This window comes from Coregonus lavaretus, assembly GCF_964263955.1.
Source record: "Coregonus lavaretus genome assembly, chromosome: 2".
NCBI classification, from domain to species: Eukaryota; Metazoa; Chordata; class Actinopteri; order Salmoniformes; family Salmonidae; genus Coregonus; species Coregonus lavaretus.
The window spans coordinates 51337742-51354403 of NC_139989.1; the positions used below are offsets into that span (position 1 = coordinate 51337742).

A 16662-nucleotide genomic window follows, 5' to 3' on the forward strand; every position below is an offset into this window, starting at 1 on the left:
TCATTTCAGTTGCTGTAGTAGCTGACATATATAGTGAGGAGTCATCTGCATACATAGACACACTGGTTTTATTCAAAGCATGTCGTTAGTAAAGATTTAAAAAAGGGGCCTAAACAGCTACCCTGGGGAATTCCTGATTCTACCTGGATTATGTTTGAGAGGCTTCCATTAAAGAACACCCTCTGTGTTCTGTTAGACAAGTAACTCTTTATCCACATTATAGCAGGGGGTGTAAAGCCATAACACATACGTTTTTCCAGCAGCAGACTATGATCGAGTAAGGACTATAACCAAACTACCTCTTTCCTGAATAAGAGGTCGGTTAGGAGACGAGAGATGAGCAAGGGGACACAAAATAACCAGTTGTTTTTGATATAGCATTTAATGGACAAGGTCTATTTGCTGACATGAATCCAAGACTGTATGAGCATAAAACAGCAGAGATTTTAAAAAATCCAGTATAAATGCAAAACAATCTGGGAGGCACTATACATGGGCCTGACTCCAAAACACTACCATGTCCACTATCTGTCTCAACTTTGACATGTTACTTTTACCATTTATGATATGCAACACAAACTTTGTTTTTTAACAATGTTATATTTTTACTTAGCTGTCAAATAAATTATTATTTGTATATGTGAGGAGCTAACTATGAATGTCTAATTATAAAGGACAAATTGTGAACTAGGTATAATTAAATCAGGGCAGTCTTTTTGATTTACAGTAATAGTGAAAACTGCCTTTGGTTTTAAATACCAAAAAGGTACAAAAGTTCATTGTGATTACATTACCATGTTATTGCATTACTTTATTGTATTTTATATTTATACATTGCATGTTTTAATTAAAGGATTTTGTAATAAAATGAAAATACATTTACATCAATTTGCTCTGAATTAAGTTTCTTTTCAGGCTATTTGCTTCATTTACATTAAGTTAATATAGCTACAAATACCTTTTACTTAATATAAAGTCACTCTCTAGCTGTAACAAGAAATGCATACAAATACATTTATTCAATAGCAAAACACACAGTAAAGACAAATATGTTCAGAAAAATAATTATAGAACAAAAACTGTGAATAGAACTAGCAATTTTCAATTACATTTTGCTATCAAAACATAAATATTACAATTCACAATGATACTAAACATTACAAATTGCATTGATGAAAAGATTCATGCTAATGTTTCAATAGAAATAGAGTGTCATGTCCAATTAACAAGTAACAACTCGACTTAGAATTTTTTACAAAAATGTATGAATGGAAAATGTCAATTTTATTTGCTATAGTTATGACCCGGAGATTAAGAAAATACAATGTAATGTGTATACAAGGCAAAAATTGGCAGGAATATTGTCAGGCAACAATTAAAGGACAGTTATCAAAAAAAATATGAAGGCTGTGATTGGCAGAACCAGAAAGATTTTCTTACAGCTGTAATTTGGCCAAAAACGGAATTCTCAACATTCAATATTTCCTGAAAGTAGCTGCCATTTGAAAGCTACATTCACTGAAGCTAGTTGCCAATAACAGGTATGCACCTATAGCTCAATTGGGAATTAACATCTGGAAATTGTATGGCTAGTAAGAATCCTTACTTGAGATGTATGTGCATACAATAACTGCTGTGTAAAAATACATTGATGTCAATGGATAATATCCACAAAGATTTGAGTTGCATGTGGGCTTCCAAAGTTAGGATTCAGTAGCAAGTGATTAATAAAGCAGAAAAGGTTTAATAATGATTAAAAGGCTGAGGCACTGGCATATTAAGAATGCAGATTATCAACAAAACTGAGTGCAGAAATAGTAGCAGTTTTAAATACACAAACACTTATGCACACTCACTGACCTCAACCAATTATAAAAAATGCATTACATCCATAGATATTCAAATATTACAATAACAGTATATTCCATATCGTTATCTACAAATAGTACACAATGAAAATACAAAAATTCTTCAATGATAATTTTAAACAACTCAATGGACGGTAAATAACACACACCCACAAAATAAAAATGTTGTAAACAATTACAGAAGATGAGGACAAGCTTGATGTTGGGTGGAAGGCAACAGGGCTGGGCAAATTGTAATGAGAATATTTTCGAAAATGTAAATGTGCTTTTGTCTACCCCTTTGATTGGCATTTTTCAACAGATCTCCTGGTCAAAAGCTAACCAGGAATCCAGTTGGTCAAGCTTGGAGCAAAGAAGTGAATCAAGCTCCTGCAGATTGAGGGTGGGGTGATCTTTAGAAGAGGGGCAACCCCCGCGCTTGGGCCTTCCGAAAGGAGTGCCAACCCCAGCTTTCCTGGGTAAACCACCCCCTGCCCCAGCACCAACAAGTGGCTTTTTTGGCTTTCTGGCCACGCCAACCTCTGGGAACTCCACAAAACGCTTCATGCGCTTCTGGCCAAGGAGAGACTGAGACCCATCGCGTCGACTGAGTGGCACCTCAAATATGGTCTCCAGCCGTCTGGGACGAAAGAAAAACAAACAAACACAGAGCAAGGAAGTTGTTAATGAAAGGAAAGTGAATGTTACAGTCAGTCAGTACAATGACGATTACATATACTGCAGGATGAACAATGAGATGCATGAGTGAACAGTAACCTTTCAGGGGGCTTGGTGAAGTTTTTATTAGTGTAGATTTCTTCCAAACTGAACTCCTTCTTCTTCACCCTGTTGTAACACATAACAGATCACCATCAGTTGGGTTTTTTGTAATCCATGTCATCACATTTACGAATACAGGTATCAAATGTACGATATAAACACAGGCACACCTTCACACCACTAAGAGATACTTCAAATACTCAGGAACAGACAAATACACATACCTGATAGGCTTGGGCAGGCCCATGGGTGTGAGGTTGTGGAGGGGTTTGGGTAAGGCTTTACGAATTCGAATGGATGATACTTTCCTTCGTTCCTCATGCTTGCCGGTTTCCAACTGTGCAAACACCACCACAGTGTTACCATGGTGAAGGTGGGTTAAAGTCACTCACTTATCTACTCATCTTCATAAACTAATTACATACTGTATGTCATATGCAAATTACATAGTTCACATTAAATATTATGTGGTGAGAGTGTACCTTAATTTCAGAATCTGACAATGCTTTTTCCTCTCTCATCCCTATGGCTTCGAACTCAGTCCTGAAACGGTTGCTGTCCTCCACATTCTCTCCATCCTCCTCACGTTGCTGGCTTGTCTCACTCTCCAAGGGAATCTTTGAAAATGCACTGGAAACAGGGTGGAATCAAATCATTAATCATTTTTAACTCCTATAATCAAAAAGGAAAATGTGTATTTTTGAACAAAGGACAAAGTGGTGTTTTACCTGCAAAGGGAGGAGACTGAAGCAGAGGATGTGTCTGAGGTCAGGTCACAGGGATCAGAACTGGAGAACAGGTGCCGTAAGGAAGAGCAGGATGGTGAAATGGAAGAGAAAACACTGGAGGGGGAAGAGGTATCATGACTGCAAGCACTACTACTGGCAGCTAGACTTCCTTTTTGCAATTTCCTGGAGAGGAAGGCCAGGGGGCTTGACAGGAAGCAGGAGGCCCAGGCAGAGATGGAAGTGGAGAGTGGCGCATTGGGGAACAGGTGGTAGGATGGGGTGCCCAATGAGTAGGACCTTCTTGAGGGGAACACCTCCTTACGCAGGCATAACGGAGCTATCTCCCGCTCAATTTCCACACTAGAGACAGTATGACGCCGTGGACGTCTGGATGGTGCGGGAGGAGGGGGGACAGGAGGAAAGAGGGCGGGGTGGAGCCGAGGTACGGCGAGGATCCTGCCGTGCAGAGAGGTGGTCCAGTGGCTGTCATGGTGGAGGAGAGTAGGGATCTCTGGGCAGGAGTAGCTCCGCAACAGACGCTTGGTAAGTGTCTTGTTGTTATCTGATGAAAAGTCAATCTGCTCACTAATCACGGCATTTCTCTCCTCTTCATCCTGCCCCCTCTTCCTAACCACAGGCCTGCGCTTCCTACTTTGATTCTCTGCTTTCTTTGGCATCTTTCTTTGCCCCCTCCCCCTTAGCCTTGTCTCAGAGGGTACACGCAGTTCAGAACACTCATCTTCCTTCCCCTGCTCCTCCTCCATCACCTTGTCAACAGTCTTGTTCTGGCCAAGGTTAGTTGGTTCAGAGGCAGTGGAAAATACCTCTTCTACATCAGAGTCCCTTGCCACATCATTTCCTTGAATAGCCATAGAATGTTTGACTATATTTTTGTTCAGCTTTATTGAACATTTGGGATAAGTTCGCACAGGCCAAGGCACAGTTCTCTTCTTATCTTCAACTGTTATTTGATTAAGTTGCAGGGACTGAGTTGTCTTGTCATTGTCCTCTGTGGACGGACCTCGCCTGACTCGCTTATGTCCACCAAGGGGTTCCACAAACCTCTTATCCACCAGTAATGCATCACTAGCAGAGGTTTTATTAGATCCATTCAGATTCTTCTTTGGGCTCTTGCAAGAGTCAGACCCACTCCTTTCTGCTCCCCAACTTGCGTCTTTGTGGACAGCCACGACTGCGGTAGTCTGTAATGTCTGTTGTGTAACGTTTGAAGATCTGGAATCTACATGGTCATTGTCATCTTTGCTGGGCTTCAATGAGTGCAAGTGATCAGCACCAACATCAGTTAGCCCTAAAGACGTGCCAAGCTGTTGGGTTGAGCTCGAGTTATAAGACCTACTGGATTTCTTTTGTTTCGGTGGTTTTAGTGGACAACTCTCTTCTGAAGCGATCTCATTCAACTTTGGACACTTTTGTTGATTTTGAGATGACTTCCTCTTCTTACAGATGTGTTTTTGCTGATTTTTGGATGCCGTTTGAGGCCACTTCCCCTTGATATCTAAGTGCTGCTCAGAGACAGGCAGTTCATGATTTTCTTTCATCAAAGTGGTTGTCATGGTAGTTTCCATTTCCAAATTACATGCTGAACTAGAGTCAGTGTCACCATAACTCAAGGCACTGGTCATACCCCTACTATTGCTGGCTGCTATGCTGTTGTCACACAAACTGCCATTACTGTGCTCTAGTACACTCCCATTACTTGAAGTGGCCATTACTGTGAAATATGTATTTTTCTTAACACGCCCACTTCGTCCTCTACCTTTGTCCTTCATCACCTCCATCAGAGGTACATGTGTATCAGAGGGTTTCTGAGTGGTTTCAATGTGTATGGTAGAACTCTGGCTAACCCGAGGCAGCACCCTACTTTTAAGAGACTGAGATTTAGAAGTTGTACACAGTTTTGTTCCAACCCCCGGCTGGACAAGTTCTACATCACTCGTGTGCTCTACCGATGTTAATGTGCAACTTTCTAACTCAACATCTACCATGTCTTCTTTTTTTGTAACCTCTTCACATCTCTCCCCTTTCGTCAGTTTCACTCTTTTCCTTTTCTCTGCGTCTCTCTTGATCGCTGTAAAAGGAGTTGCTCTGCATCTCCTCTTACCTTCCTTTGCTGTGCCTGCCATATAGCCTTGCTTTCCTTCACACTCATCTATCTGCTTTTGAAGACACTGACAGTTGTTCAGTGTTTCGTTTCCAGTAACATTTGAAGGTTTTCTGGGGCTTTTCCGGATAGACATATGTGACTGGGAACCACATACCAACATGTTTCGGTCTTGAGGCTGCCCAACAGCTTTTATACAGTCATCATCTGCCTGGCATAGACTCTTAGAAGGGGTATAGTAGATAGAGGAGGATAATGGACTAGATGTTTCACTGTCAATATAGTCCCAGATTTTGCACCCTACATAAGATTTTGTGGCAAGCCGTTTAGCCTTGGGCTCACAGATTCCTACTTCAGCTGGCAAACTAGAGATGCGGTCTGCTTGAGATGCTTCAGTTGCAGCAGAGGCACTGCTCTGTGATGCAGCTTCATTTTGACAAACACATTTTCGGCGCAATGGTCTCCGCTGAGCTCCTGTCAAATCCACCTGCTCCTCCATTTGAACAATGAGAGACAGCTTGGACCCACATGTGGCACTTGAAGAGTCAGGGGGTTTTAAGGACGTGGAAGAGGACAAGTTGAGCTGGGACTCCGTTGATTCAGAACCACACTTGATACTGCTTCTGAGTAGGGGACTACGCTGCATACAAGGTAAAGAATCATTGTTATTCATTTCCCTTTCTGAGCTGGTTGACATAAGGGTGTCACTTTGCTCATCTCCAGGTCGCATCATATTTTGTTTCACCTCAAGAGAAAACTCATCCTCCTCTTCTTCATCCATGCTGAACTTTAAGCGTGTACGAGAGGCAGGGTCATCATGTCCTGTTCCAGCGTCAAAGTGTTGCACTGTGCCAGAGGTTAGCCCGTACCCAGGTCCTTGTTGGTGAGAGCTATGAGAGGCAGAGGAGATGTCTACATCTGGTTCAGGTGGGGAGCCACTGGGTTTGAAAAGTCGGACGGGACTCATGACAATCTGTGTGAAACTGGCCATCTTGGATTTAAACGACTGAAACAATGGGCCAATCACCCATCGCTTCACAGAGGTCGGGCTTCCAGGGGACTTTCCACCACCAACCTCTTCATCCGCCTCCATACCTGATTGGTTGAAATCATGTTCAGTCTTGCCAGCAGTATTTACATCTAAAGCTTGTGTGGAAGAGGATGGAGTCTCATTGTTTTCCGTGTCCTTGTGCCTAAAATGGACGGAAACAAAAAAGAAAACATGAACAGAGGAAAAACAAGACTATTGTACAAAATACAGGTATGTTTAACAAAGTACAATTAGGTGCGATGGTATTATTCATGCAAACTAAGGCACTGCCAGCTTGTTTTTATGCATACTTATGAATGAATCTTAACCAAATAATTCCCTGACTAGTACCCCTACCTTAAACTACAGTTGGGGATATGAAGAGGTTGAACGTAGTTAGACAAGCATTCCCCTAGACTGAAATGTTAACTCCATCCATTTCCCTTAATCTATTTTTCCTCCATGCTTTTTCCTCACAAAAGAGATCAACCTGGCCAACACCATCCATGATCACTGCTCTCACTAGGCAGGTTTCCATTGACCCAGGTTTATTTGACAAAAGCAATGTCGCAAAAAAACAACATTGTAACGTGTAATAGAAACGGCAGATGTAGGAGAAATGTTCTAAAGATCGACAACATTCGTATCCGTTCGACAGGGGTGGATTCTTCTTTTGTTTAACTTTATTGCAGCAAATGATGGAAATTATGTTTTTCAGAATAAATGACTGCCGAATAATTTTGAAGGTAAGCGGGGCACGTGATGTCAACACCCAACTATAAAGCTCCACTCCACATTTAATTCTAAATGCCTATTGCTTGCTAAATCTATTTTTCAACTATGAAAATAAAGTTTATTTGCAGGACAAGGATTGTCTTGACTTTCAAGAATGGCTGAATTGCTTCACCTTGCTTTTCTGGTTGGCTGGATGCAAGTTTCACCATCCAATTATTTCAGATCTACAGGAGTGCAAGTTTCACAGTGGTAATTCGTTGGCACATGAGAATTATATGAACAGGGGTTCCATAACTTTTTTGGCCCGCGACCCCTTTTTCATATAAAAAATATGTCACAACTCCACAATGTAAATAAAGCGATATAATCAACGGCCAATGTTCATTGGGACTATGACAGTCTATTACAAATGGTTTGAAGTGACTGAAATGCATTAGAAAGGTATTGGAAAGTTCAGAAGATCAGGCAATAATTTGTATGATATTTTCTGTAGAAAATATTGTCATTGGTGGTGTTCTTTTCTTCCCAGTCATATTTAGTGCCTGGTATTGTCCACTCTGTTCTACTGAGTCCTGCGCGGCTTGTGGGCATTGTAGAGGGAAACAACATACCTTTCAGTGATGGGGTCATAATATTTTGTAGCTTAAATGGTTTATTACAACTGGTTACTGATGAACAGTGAGGGAAAAAAGTATTTGATCCCCTGCTGATTTTGTACGTTTGCCCACTGACAAAGAAATGATCAGTCTATAATTTTAATGGTATGTTTATTTGAACAGTGAGAGACAGAATAACAACAACAAAAAATCCAGAAAAAACGCATGTCAAAAATGTTATACATTGATTTGCATTTTAACGAGGGAAATAAGTATTTGACCCCTCTGCAAAACATGACTTAGTACTTGGTGGCAAAACCCTTGTTGGCAATCACAGAGGTCAGACGTGTCTTGTAGTTGGCCACCAGGTTTGCACACATCTCAGGAGGGATTTTGTCCCACTCCTCTTTGCAGATCTTCTCCAAGTCATTAAGGTTTCGAGGTTGACGTTTGGCAACTCGAACCTTCAGCTCCCTCCACAGACTTGCTATGGGATTAAGGTCTGGAGACTGGCTAGGCCACTCCAGGACCTTAATGTGCTTCTTCTTGAGCCACTCCTTTGTTGCCTTGGCCGTGTGTTTTGGGTCATTGTCATGCTGGAATACCCATCCACGACCCATTTTCAATGCCCTGGCTGAGGGAAAGAGGTTCTCACCCAAGATTTGACGGTACATGGCCCCGTCCATCGTCCCTTTGATGCTGTGAAGTTGTCCTGTCCCCTTAGCAGAAAAACACCCCCAAAGCATCATGTTTCCACCTCCATTGGGGATGGTGTTCTTGGGGTCATAGGCAGCATTCCTCCTCCTCCAAACACAGCGAGTTGAGTTGATGCCAAAGAGCTCCATTTTGGTCTCATCTGACCACAACACTTTCACCCAGTTCTCCTCTGAATCATTCAGATGTTCATTGGCAAACTTCAGACGGGCATGTATATGTGCTTTCTTGAGCAGGGGGACCTTGCGGACGCTGCAGGATTTCAGTCCTTCACGGCGTAGTGTGTTACCAATTGTTTTCTTGGTGACTATGGTCCCAGCTGCCTTGAGATCATTGACAAGATCCTCCCGTGTAGTTCTGGGCTGATTCCTCACCGTTCTCATGATCATTGCAACTCCACGAGGTGAGATCTTGCATGGAGCCCCAGGCCGAGGGAGATTGACAGTTCTTTTGTGTTTCTTCCATTTGCGAATAATCGAACCAACTGTTGTCACCTTCTCACCAAGCTGATTGGCGATGGTATTGTAGCCCATTCCAGCCTTGTGTAGGTCTACAATCTTGTCCCTGACATCCTTGGAGAGCTCTTTGGTCTTGGCCATGGTGGAGAGTTTGGAATCTGATTGATTGCTTCTGTGGACAGGTGTCTTTTATACAGGTAACAAGCTGAGATTAGGAGCACTCCCTTTAAGAGTGTGCTCCTAATCTCAGCTCGTTACCTGTATAAAAGACACCTGGGAGCCAGAAATCTTTCTGATTGAGAGGGGGTCAAATACTTATTTCCCTCATTAAAATGCAAATCAATTTATAACATTTTTGACATGCGTTTTTCTGGATTTTGTTGTTGTTATTCTGTCTCTCACTGTTCAAATAAACATACCATTAAAATTATAGACTGATCATTTCTTTGTCAGTGGGCAAACGTACAAAATCAGCAAGGGATCAAATACTTTTTTCCCCTCACTGTAACCCCAGTTCTATGAACCGTGATTTTATTTCAGAGTTTCTCTCGTGACCCCATTTTCAAATCAGGCGACCCCTAGTTTGGGAAACTCTGTATATACATGCTAGCTTTTGAAGGCTACCCGAAACAGAAGGTGGGAGGGCATAAAGGCAGTCACCAATTTATTAACGCACAATTTACCTAAAATGGTTAATGGAATGACTTCAACCACTTCTTTTTTTAAATGTGTGACGGTATTACGTCCAGCTGTTTTTAAAATCGACACAAGATAGTTAATTGGAAACGCACCGTAGCAGGCAAATGTCGCATTATTTTCTATGCGAACTTGTTACATGTTGACAGAATCACTGGACAAGTTAATGGAAACAGCCATTGACTCAATCCATTTCTCTACCCATGGTAAAACACTTAGTTTCTAGACATTTGAACAAATCAAGTCATATGCACACAAAAAACATTGAACTTCTATGTAAGTCATCATACTCACTTAGACATTTGACATCCTGATGCAACATTGAGATCCAAACCGCTCTACAAAGTAAGTAAATATTTACGTCATAAACATATCCATATAGTATAATCACTTTGTCAATAATTGCCTCTGCCTTTATCACGCATGTTGACCATAAAAAATAAATAAAGGGTATTAAGAATTTATGCAAAAATAGTTTTGTTGCTGCAAAATGGCTTTTATAGAGACTGCGTCAATCTGCAATAAAACTGACTGTTAATGTAAACATCGCTGAGGATGTCCGCCTATTGGCTAGTTAGGTCAGTCATGTTTGCAGACACTAATAATTGCTCCTAGCTGTGTGTATAAGATGCAGCAGACCGTGAAAGAGGATTAATTTACATATTTCACCCGATTCCACCACGGCATTGTGTAGGGCACTGTACTACCAAAACACAGTGCACTAGGGTTGGGCGATGTCTGGAATGACACATCGTCCTGTCCAAACATCACTGAGATACGATTGTATCGTCTATTTTTTTTCTCAGGAAGGAGGGTTGCAGAATGATTTACAAATGGGTAAATACTCAGATATCAGTTATATTAGCCTACTGTGAACCATCCAGAGGTGTGGAGGTCAATGGAAGTCAGAGGGGCAGGGGCACTCAGGGAATCCCTGTCGACGTCACAGAAATCCCCGATCACACCCCTTATTTACGGCGCAGGTGTAGGCACGGGGATAATTACACACAGGGGAAAAAAAGAGAACAGTGGGAGACGCGGGAGGGGAGGAAGGAATGGACAAAGAAATAAGGACAAATATAGAACGAACAAACCAGAAAAGGACATTGAAAGACAAAAAACGGATTAAAAAAGATTAAGAACGTGCGTGAGTGATTCCCGTAGCCGCGAGCCAAAGCCTAGCTAAGCCACAAAACAGCTATTGTTATTTCATCTTGATCATCTGGGTAAGTGCATTTGCGACATTCTTTCATTAGGCTACATTCTGTCAGAAGACCACAAGCGAAGGGAATAGGTGAGAGGAGGAGAGCGCGTAGATGTGAGAAGGAATTATGTTTGTATGTGGCTGCTATGAAAGTGAACCTTGTGTGCGGGTGATCATGGGTGTATTCATTCCTCCGACTCTGTTGAAACACTTTTCTTAAACGGAAGCAAATAAACCTACCTGAATTTGTCCAATAGAAACTCTTGTTTGCAACTGTTTGGACTAATGATTACACCTAGATCAGCTAGATGCAGGCAAGTGTGCAAGGCGGTATTTAATGTGTCACTGTCTGTTACCTTGATTACTACAATTTGTCTCTCAGCCTGTGCACCTACGTTATAAACTTTAATTCGTAGGCTAGGTTGTAGCAAACTCATGATGGGTATAGGGAAAATGTGGGTATCATGGCTGGCTAAATGGAATATGAATGACAGTCATCCAATATGCTGTAATAGAAATAAGACCATGCTCATACAAATAAAATAAAACAATTGTCCTCCCTAATGTTAAACAGCACTGATGTACAGACATATGTTCTAGAGTGGATACAGTAGAAAGGTGCCCATGCACAAATAGACATTTACTGCATACCTTTTTTAGTGGTTGTTTGCGGGGGGTATCAACTCTCATTAGCTTTACTGACAGGGAGTGAGACGCTTGCACCTAAGGATCAGAGAGGAGTGAACTGATTACCAAACGAGACCCTTTTAGGTAGCCTATAATATCTAAGAAACCATTAACACTTAAACATGTAACTACAATGCTGCTCTCCCTCGCTCTCTTGGCAGGGGATGTATTTTGTCTGGACTCTGCCACTGTGTCTTTGGGCTCCTGCTTCTTCGGTGTCTTCTGAATGCGCCCACTCCTCCTCCTATCACCAGGCTTTTTGCCATCTTCACAGCTGTGGGAGATGAACAATTATTGTTTGGACTTTTCATCAGTAGCTCTCAGTAATTGCGATGGTGGTTAAAAACATGGGTTTCAAACAAGCAAGACTATAAACACAATAGGGGAAGAGGAAAGCAAAAGGTGCCAGGGTAACTATACCTGGGGGTGATGGAGGAAAGAGGGAGAAGGTGGGGTGGAGGTTCGCTGTGAGAGGGATTACAGAAAGGGGTTGGGGGAACCTTGGAAACTCCCTCCATTGGACAGACTATTTAGGGGAGCAATTCAGGGAACTAGGTCAACATCCTCAATCTCTCCCTCTATCTGTCTTTCTCTGTAAAGACAACAACAGAAACAAACATGCTGGACATCAACATAAGTGAAAAATTTGATAAACATGCTTTTATCTCATTTTCAAATTAGGTAGGCACTGGCTTGCTTGCTTATGGTATATGTTCAGCAATTGCACAGTAAACGTTTGTGCAAAATGTACACAAATTGAAAGTGTTAGCTGGATGAAAATAAAAGCACTAACTTAGTTAGCTAACAACCCAACACATATACAGCTCACCATCTAGCTTAACCTTTCTAGAATGAACAATCAAACCTGATTTGATTAGTTTTACCTCGTCAGCTAACAAATGCGTGAATAAGCCACTAATACCTACCAGTATTTGATAAAATGCATAATTCTGCCTCCTATTGACAATACATATCATGCACTCTCTTTTGAACAAAGCACATTATTTTTTGTTGTCTTGGGGATGGTACACCGGTGGTGGCCACTTCTACAAGAGCTAACGTTATTCGTTAACTAGTAGTAGATGTGTGTTGTTAAAATAATTTCAAGGAGGATAACGTAAAATGAGGTTAGGGCGAGTATTAGTAGCTAGGTAGCTAGCTAACGTTAGCAAATATGCTAACGTTAGCACTAGCAGCCAGCCAATGCACTGCTGCGATAACGTTATTGTCATAAACATTCAAAATATGCATATTTTATGTAGCCAACTTCAAATAGTAAACTTACCGCACCGCCCCAATTTTTTGCTAAGAAAAACATGAGGTTCTGTTATAATTGTGTACAGACATTTTTATCGTAAACACGACACAGGACGGCGCCCAAGTTTAACCATTTCACAGATGTCCGTTCATCAAAGTTCCACTGACACACCGACCAATAAACCAATCAGAGCGAAGCTTTCACATTGAACAAATCCCTCCGGAAAATCTAACCAATGAAGGAAAGCTATAAACGTCTCTCAACCAACTGCATTCTAGTGAAGGGATCTTGTTGGGTAAGGGCGGCCAATAGAAGCGAGAAAGCAGTCTTTGTCCTCGAGTGATGTACATTAGAACCAATCACAAAGCCGGAAAGTAGCTGGTTCAGAAGCCAGTGTAATACAACATATTACAGAGCGACTTACAGTTAGTGAGTGCATACATTTTAATTTTTCCCCCATACTAGTCCCCCGTGGGAAACGAACTCTACCAACTGAGCTACACGGGACAAGTTTTAGCAAACTTGTCTAACAACTGCTCCTAAAACCAATGTTTAGCGAAATGCATTAGCAATGTTTCAAGACCTTGCTTCTAGGCTTAGCAGCAGACAAGAAATAGACAATATAAAATACCAATGTGTTTATTTTAAAACAGGGAGGCTACATACAATAAGAGATCAGATAATAGAGAATTTGGATGTGTGTGTGTGTGAGAGAGAGCGAGAGACTATCATTGGTATTTATTAGGATCCCCATTAGCTGCTGCAAAAGCCGCAGCTACTCTTACTGGGGTCCACACGAAACACAACATAATACATAACATTATTAGTCAAGGACTGATCATGGTCATGTGTAAAGATCAAAGTCTAGTCTCTTGGAATTGTAGAACTGAGCGCTTCCCTGTTCAATCCTCCTGCAGTAAACGCCATCTTTGAAATAGCCCTCATCCACCCAGCCCTGAAAGAGACAGAAAATTGGGATTACTGGACAGAACCGGCCTAATCCAGTTTAACCAGGTACAGGATCATAAGGGGAGAAGGAAAATAAACTGATAGTGTTGATGTTGCTGCCCTTAATTTCTTGTCCATTATACTGTAATAGAAAATGGAGAGATAATTCAAACCTGCATCTGCTGACTGCTGAAGGGGCCGTAGAGTTCAGAATTCTCCTCTGTGTCCCATTTATACTCCCACATCACCTCGTCACTCACTTAAGACAAACAAAATATGTATTGACATACATCTCAACAGTCAACAAAAATTGCACCTGTAATAGTAGTGTAAAAGGTTTGGAACCAGCTGACTGCACACCAATTTACTCTCACTAACCTGTCTCATCATCCTGATCCTCTTTGTCCGGAGCTTTGACACTGTGTTTCTCATCAATTTTGTCTGCAAACATGTCAAGCTCATCTTCTTCCTCTTCATCCTCCCCATGTTTACTCCTCCCCGCTGATTGCTGCTGGCTCTTTCCTTTCAGTGTGTAGGCCAGTTTCTCATACGTCTGCTGATATATTTCAAACACCCCACTCCCAACCAGTCTGTCTGCCAGTGTTGTGAGCCTGTCCAGTTTTTCAGTATCCCTATTTGTTTCTTCTGCTTTCCCGTTCTCTTCCCTCAGCTTTCCCTTCTTCCGCCCCCCTAGGCCTCCAAGCCGCCGAAGCCCTGCGGCAACAGTCTCCCCAGGTAATAGCAGCTCCAACACAGCCTCTGTGAGCTGATGCTGGCTGTAGGATGCCAGGGGGTCCTCAACTGGCTCCTTTTCTTCTTCCATGTCTTCCTCTTCGTCACTGTCTGCCTGCTTCTCCTCTCTCTGTTTCTCTTCTTCTGCCTCATCTTCATCCCCAACTCTCCTCCTCCTCTTGGCTGCCAGACCTTTCTTCTTTCGTTTAGTAGGTTGCTCTCTTATTTTCACCTAAAGAGCGAGACAAATACGTTACTTCATTGTGTGTGACATTTCTGCAGTGAACGACTAATGAAATAACTAAAGACACAGTTACCCAGTCAATGTTGTCAAGCCAGTTGTCCCTGATCTCCTCATCCCTTTTGACGTAGTAGTTTCCTTCTGAGTCAAAGTGCCCTTCTTGCATCTCATCGTCCAGGTTAAAGGGTGTGATGGGAACTCCCTCGTCACAGTCAATTGTTGCCCCCTCCTGACCTAAAACAAAACATGCACTTTTAGACATTAAAGGTAGCCTCAGCGATATGACAGATGCAAAAACTAAACAGCATAGTGGATCAATTTACACAACAACTAAGAGTGTTGAAGCGCAAGGCTCAACCTCTCCGCTGATTTGGTCCCGTGGCTACCACGTTGTAAAGCGTAAGGCGAACCCGTGCATATGCACAGATACTGTGTGTGACTGTGTGCGAGGGAAGTCTTGCGTCTCCCTTATCCCAATATCTGCGGTGCTGCTTGTGGCAAACGTCAATTCGCAGTCTACCTTTAAATAACTGGATGGCCAGGTCTCAGTTATGAAGACAATCAAATTGGTAAGACATACCTTCCACATCGTCACTGGCCAATATGTTGTATTTGCTGCTCTTATCTTCATCTTCTTCCTCGTCCTCCTCGTCACTGTCCAGAGAATGTTTTCCCTTGAACCTGGAGCCCGGCCCAACCACGTCCTCACACAACTGGCGAGTTCCCAGGTGGGTGAGAACAAAGCAAACGGGTCAGTATAGAAAACCTACAAACAAATGCCTCTAGCTAACAAAAGTAACTGAAAGATTCTTACATCAAAAAGCATTTTTGTGTTGTGTTTGTCAGATGTAATTATGTCCCACTCTGTGCTGTTAAAAATCCATGTAGCACTGTACTTAAGATCTGATAACAACTGTTTGTGGCAGCACCTTTTTTTTTGGAACGTCCTCATCCAACTCTAACAACTCTCCACCATCGCCGTCCCCAAACGTGACTTTCCTTTTTGACATGCTGTTGATGACAGAAGAGAGAAAAAAATCAAAACGTTTGTAGTATAAATGTTGTCTCTATATTACTGTACTGTAATCAATCAAATTGAAGCAATCTTCTTAGCTAGCTTACTACTGTGCTAGCTAACGTTAACTAGCGAGCTAACTAAACGTTAACTAACCAGTTACTGAAGCCTTTGGATAATCTTGTAAGTATTTTATAAATATTTAAGCGACTACACTATTCCACGTGGCGTTAACTTACGTTATTGATATGATTATCTCCACAATAGTGCGATTACTACAGCGATACCTAGCTAAATTAGTTTTGTTTTGCTAGCTGCTACAGTACTAGTAGATACCAAGCAAAAACAACGACACGTGCAGAGTTAGTAAGTAACGTTAAAGGGGCGTAAGTTAGCTGGCTTCACAACACCTTGCATGAATCTGTGGATGGATAAGCATAATTGGAAAAAAAATACAACATGTATCTAAATACAGAAAGCTAAGGAAAACAAAAACTACCTCGCTAGCTACCAGCTATCGATATGAAAAGTCTGCAAGCGCCATTCAACTAAACAGGAAGTGATGTCGAACCTGATGCGTACCGTTCTGGGGCGTGTTCAAGAGGCATCACGGTCTCAAAAAGTTCTCTAAACAGGTTAAAACGTTCAGCACCAGAACGGGGTGTATTCAGAGTGTGTTAGTGTAGAAGTGTTTAAATGTTTTGTAACGTATCTATCTCAATGCAAGGCCATTTCATGGGTGTTTAAAGGAGGGGAAATATTTGCCTTTAATTACCAATTTAATGAAAGCCAATGACACTACTCCTTTTCTTAGGAGCCTTGTGTTGTTACTATGTTCAGGTAAGCCACAGAGTATGTTTTTATACTCTTT

General features: G+C 41.8%; 2 protein-coding genes across 3 annotated transcripts; both read right to left on the minus strand.

The window, feature by feature from the left end:
- Positions 1-15: 15 nt before the first annotated feature.
- prr14 (proline rich 14) lies at positions 16-13019 on the minus strand. The gene is made up of 10 exons (XM_084186453.1): positions 12883-13019; positions 12018-12189; positions 11730-11871; positions 11562-11633; positions 10001-10044; positions 3356-6670; positions 3110-3257; positions 2852-2964; positions 2625-2693; positions 16-2487 (listed from the first exon to the last, which is right to left on the minus strand). Exons 2-10 carry the CDS (start codon positions 12113-12115, stop codon positions 2163-2165), a joined length of 4326 nt encoding a protein of 1441 aa, XP_084042579.1. The 5' UTR covers positions 12116-12189; positions 12883-13019; the 3' UTR covers positions 16-2162.
- A 459-nt stretch (positions 13020-13478) lies between these two features.
- cd2bp2 (CD2 (cytoplasmic tail) binding protein 2) lies at positions 13479-16357 on the minus strand. 2 transcript variants are annotated; one of them, XM_084186703.1, is made up of 7 exons: positions 16291-16357; positions 15706-15787; positions 15357-15489; positions 14853-15010; positions 14182-14767; positions 13977-14062; positions 13479-13810 (listed from the first exon to the last, which is right to left on the minus strand). In XM_084186703.1, the coding sequence occupies exons 2-7, from the start codon at positions 15784-15786 to the stop codon at positions 13700-13702; spliced, it is 1155 nt and encodes a 384-aa protein (XP_084042829.1). In that variant the 5' UTR covers position 15787; positions 16291-16357; the 3' UTR covers positions 13479-13699. The 2 variants fall into 2 exon arrangements, with proteins under 2 accessions (XP_084042829.1, XP_084042830.1); XM_084186704.1 differs by having other exon boundaries at positions 16031-16357.
- Between the last annotated feature and the right edge of the window lie 305 nt (positions 16358-16662).

Excerpts from the sequence above, each read along its gene's own strand:
- prr14 (XM_084186453.1), bottom strand. The coding sequence starts at position 12,115 with ATGGAGGGAGTTTCCAAGGTTCCCCCAACCCCTTTCTGTAATCCCTCT. Across the intron at positions 11,634-11,729 it reads GAGCGAGGGAGAGCAGCATT|GTGCAAGCGTCTCACTCCCT; the intron begins GTAGTTACATGT and ends TCTGATCCTTAG. Across the intron at positions 2,694-2,851 it reads GGCCTGCCCAAGCCTATCAG|GGTGAAGAAGAAGGAGTTCA; the intron begins GTATGTGTATTT and ends GTGTTACAACAG.
- cd2bp2 (XM_084186703.1), bottom strand. The coding sequence starts at position 15,786 with ATGTCAAAAAGGAAAGTCACGTTTGGGGACGGCGATGGTGGAGAGTTG. Across the intron at positions 15,490-15,705 it reads AGGACGTTCCAAAAAAAAAG|TTGTGTGAGGACGTGGTTGG; the intron begins GTGCTGCCACAA and ends GGAACTCGCCAG. Across the intron at positions 14,768-14,852 it reads GGCTTGACAACATTGACTGG|GTGAAAATAAGAGAGCAACC; the intron begins GTAACTGTGTCT and ends CTCGCTCTTTAG.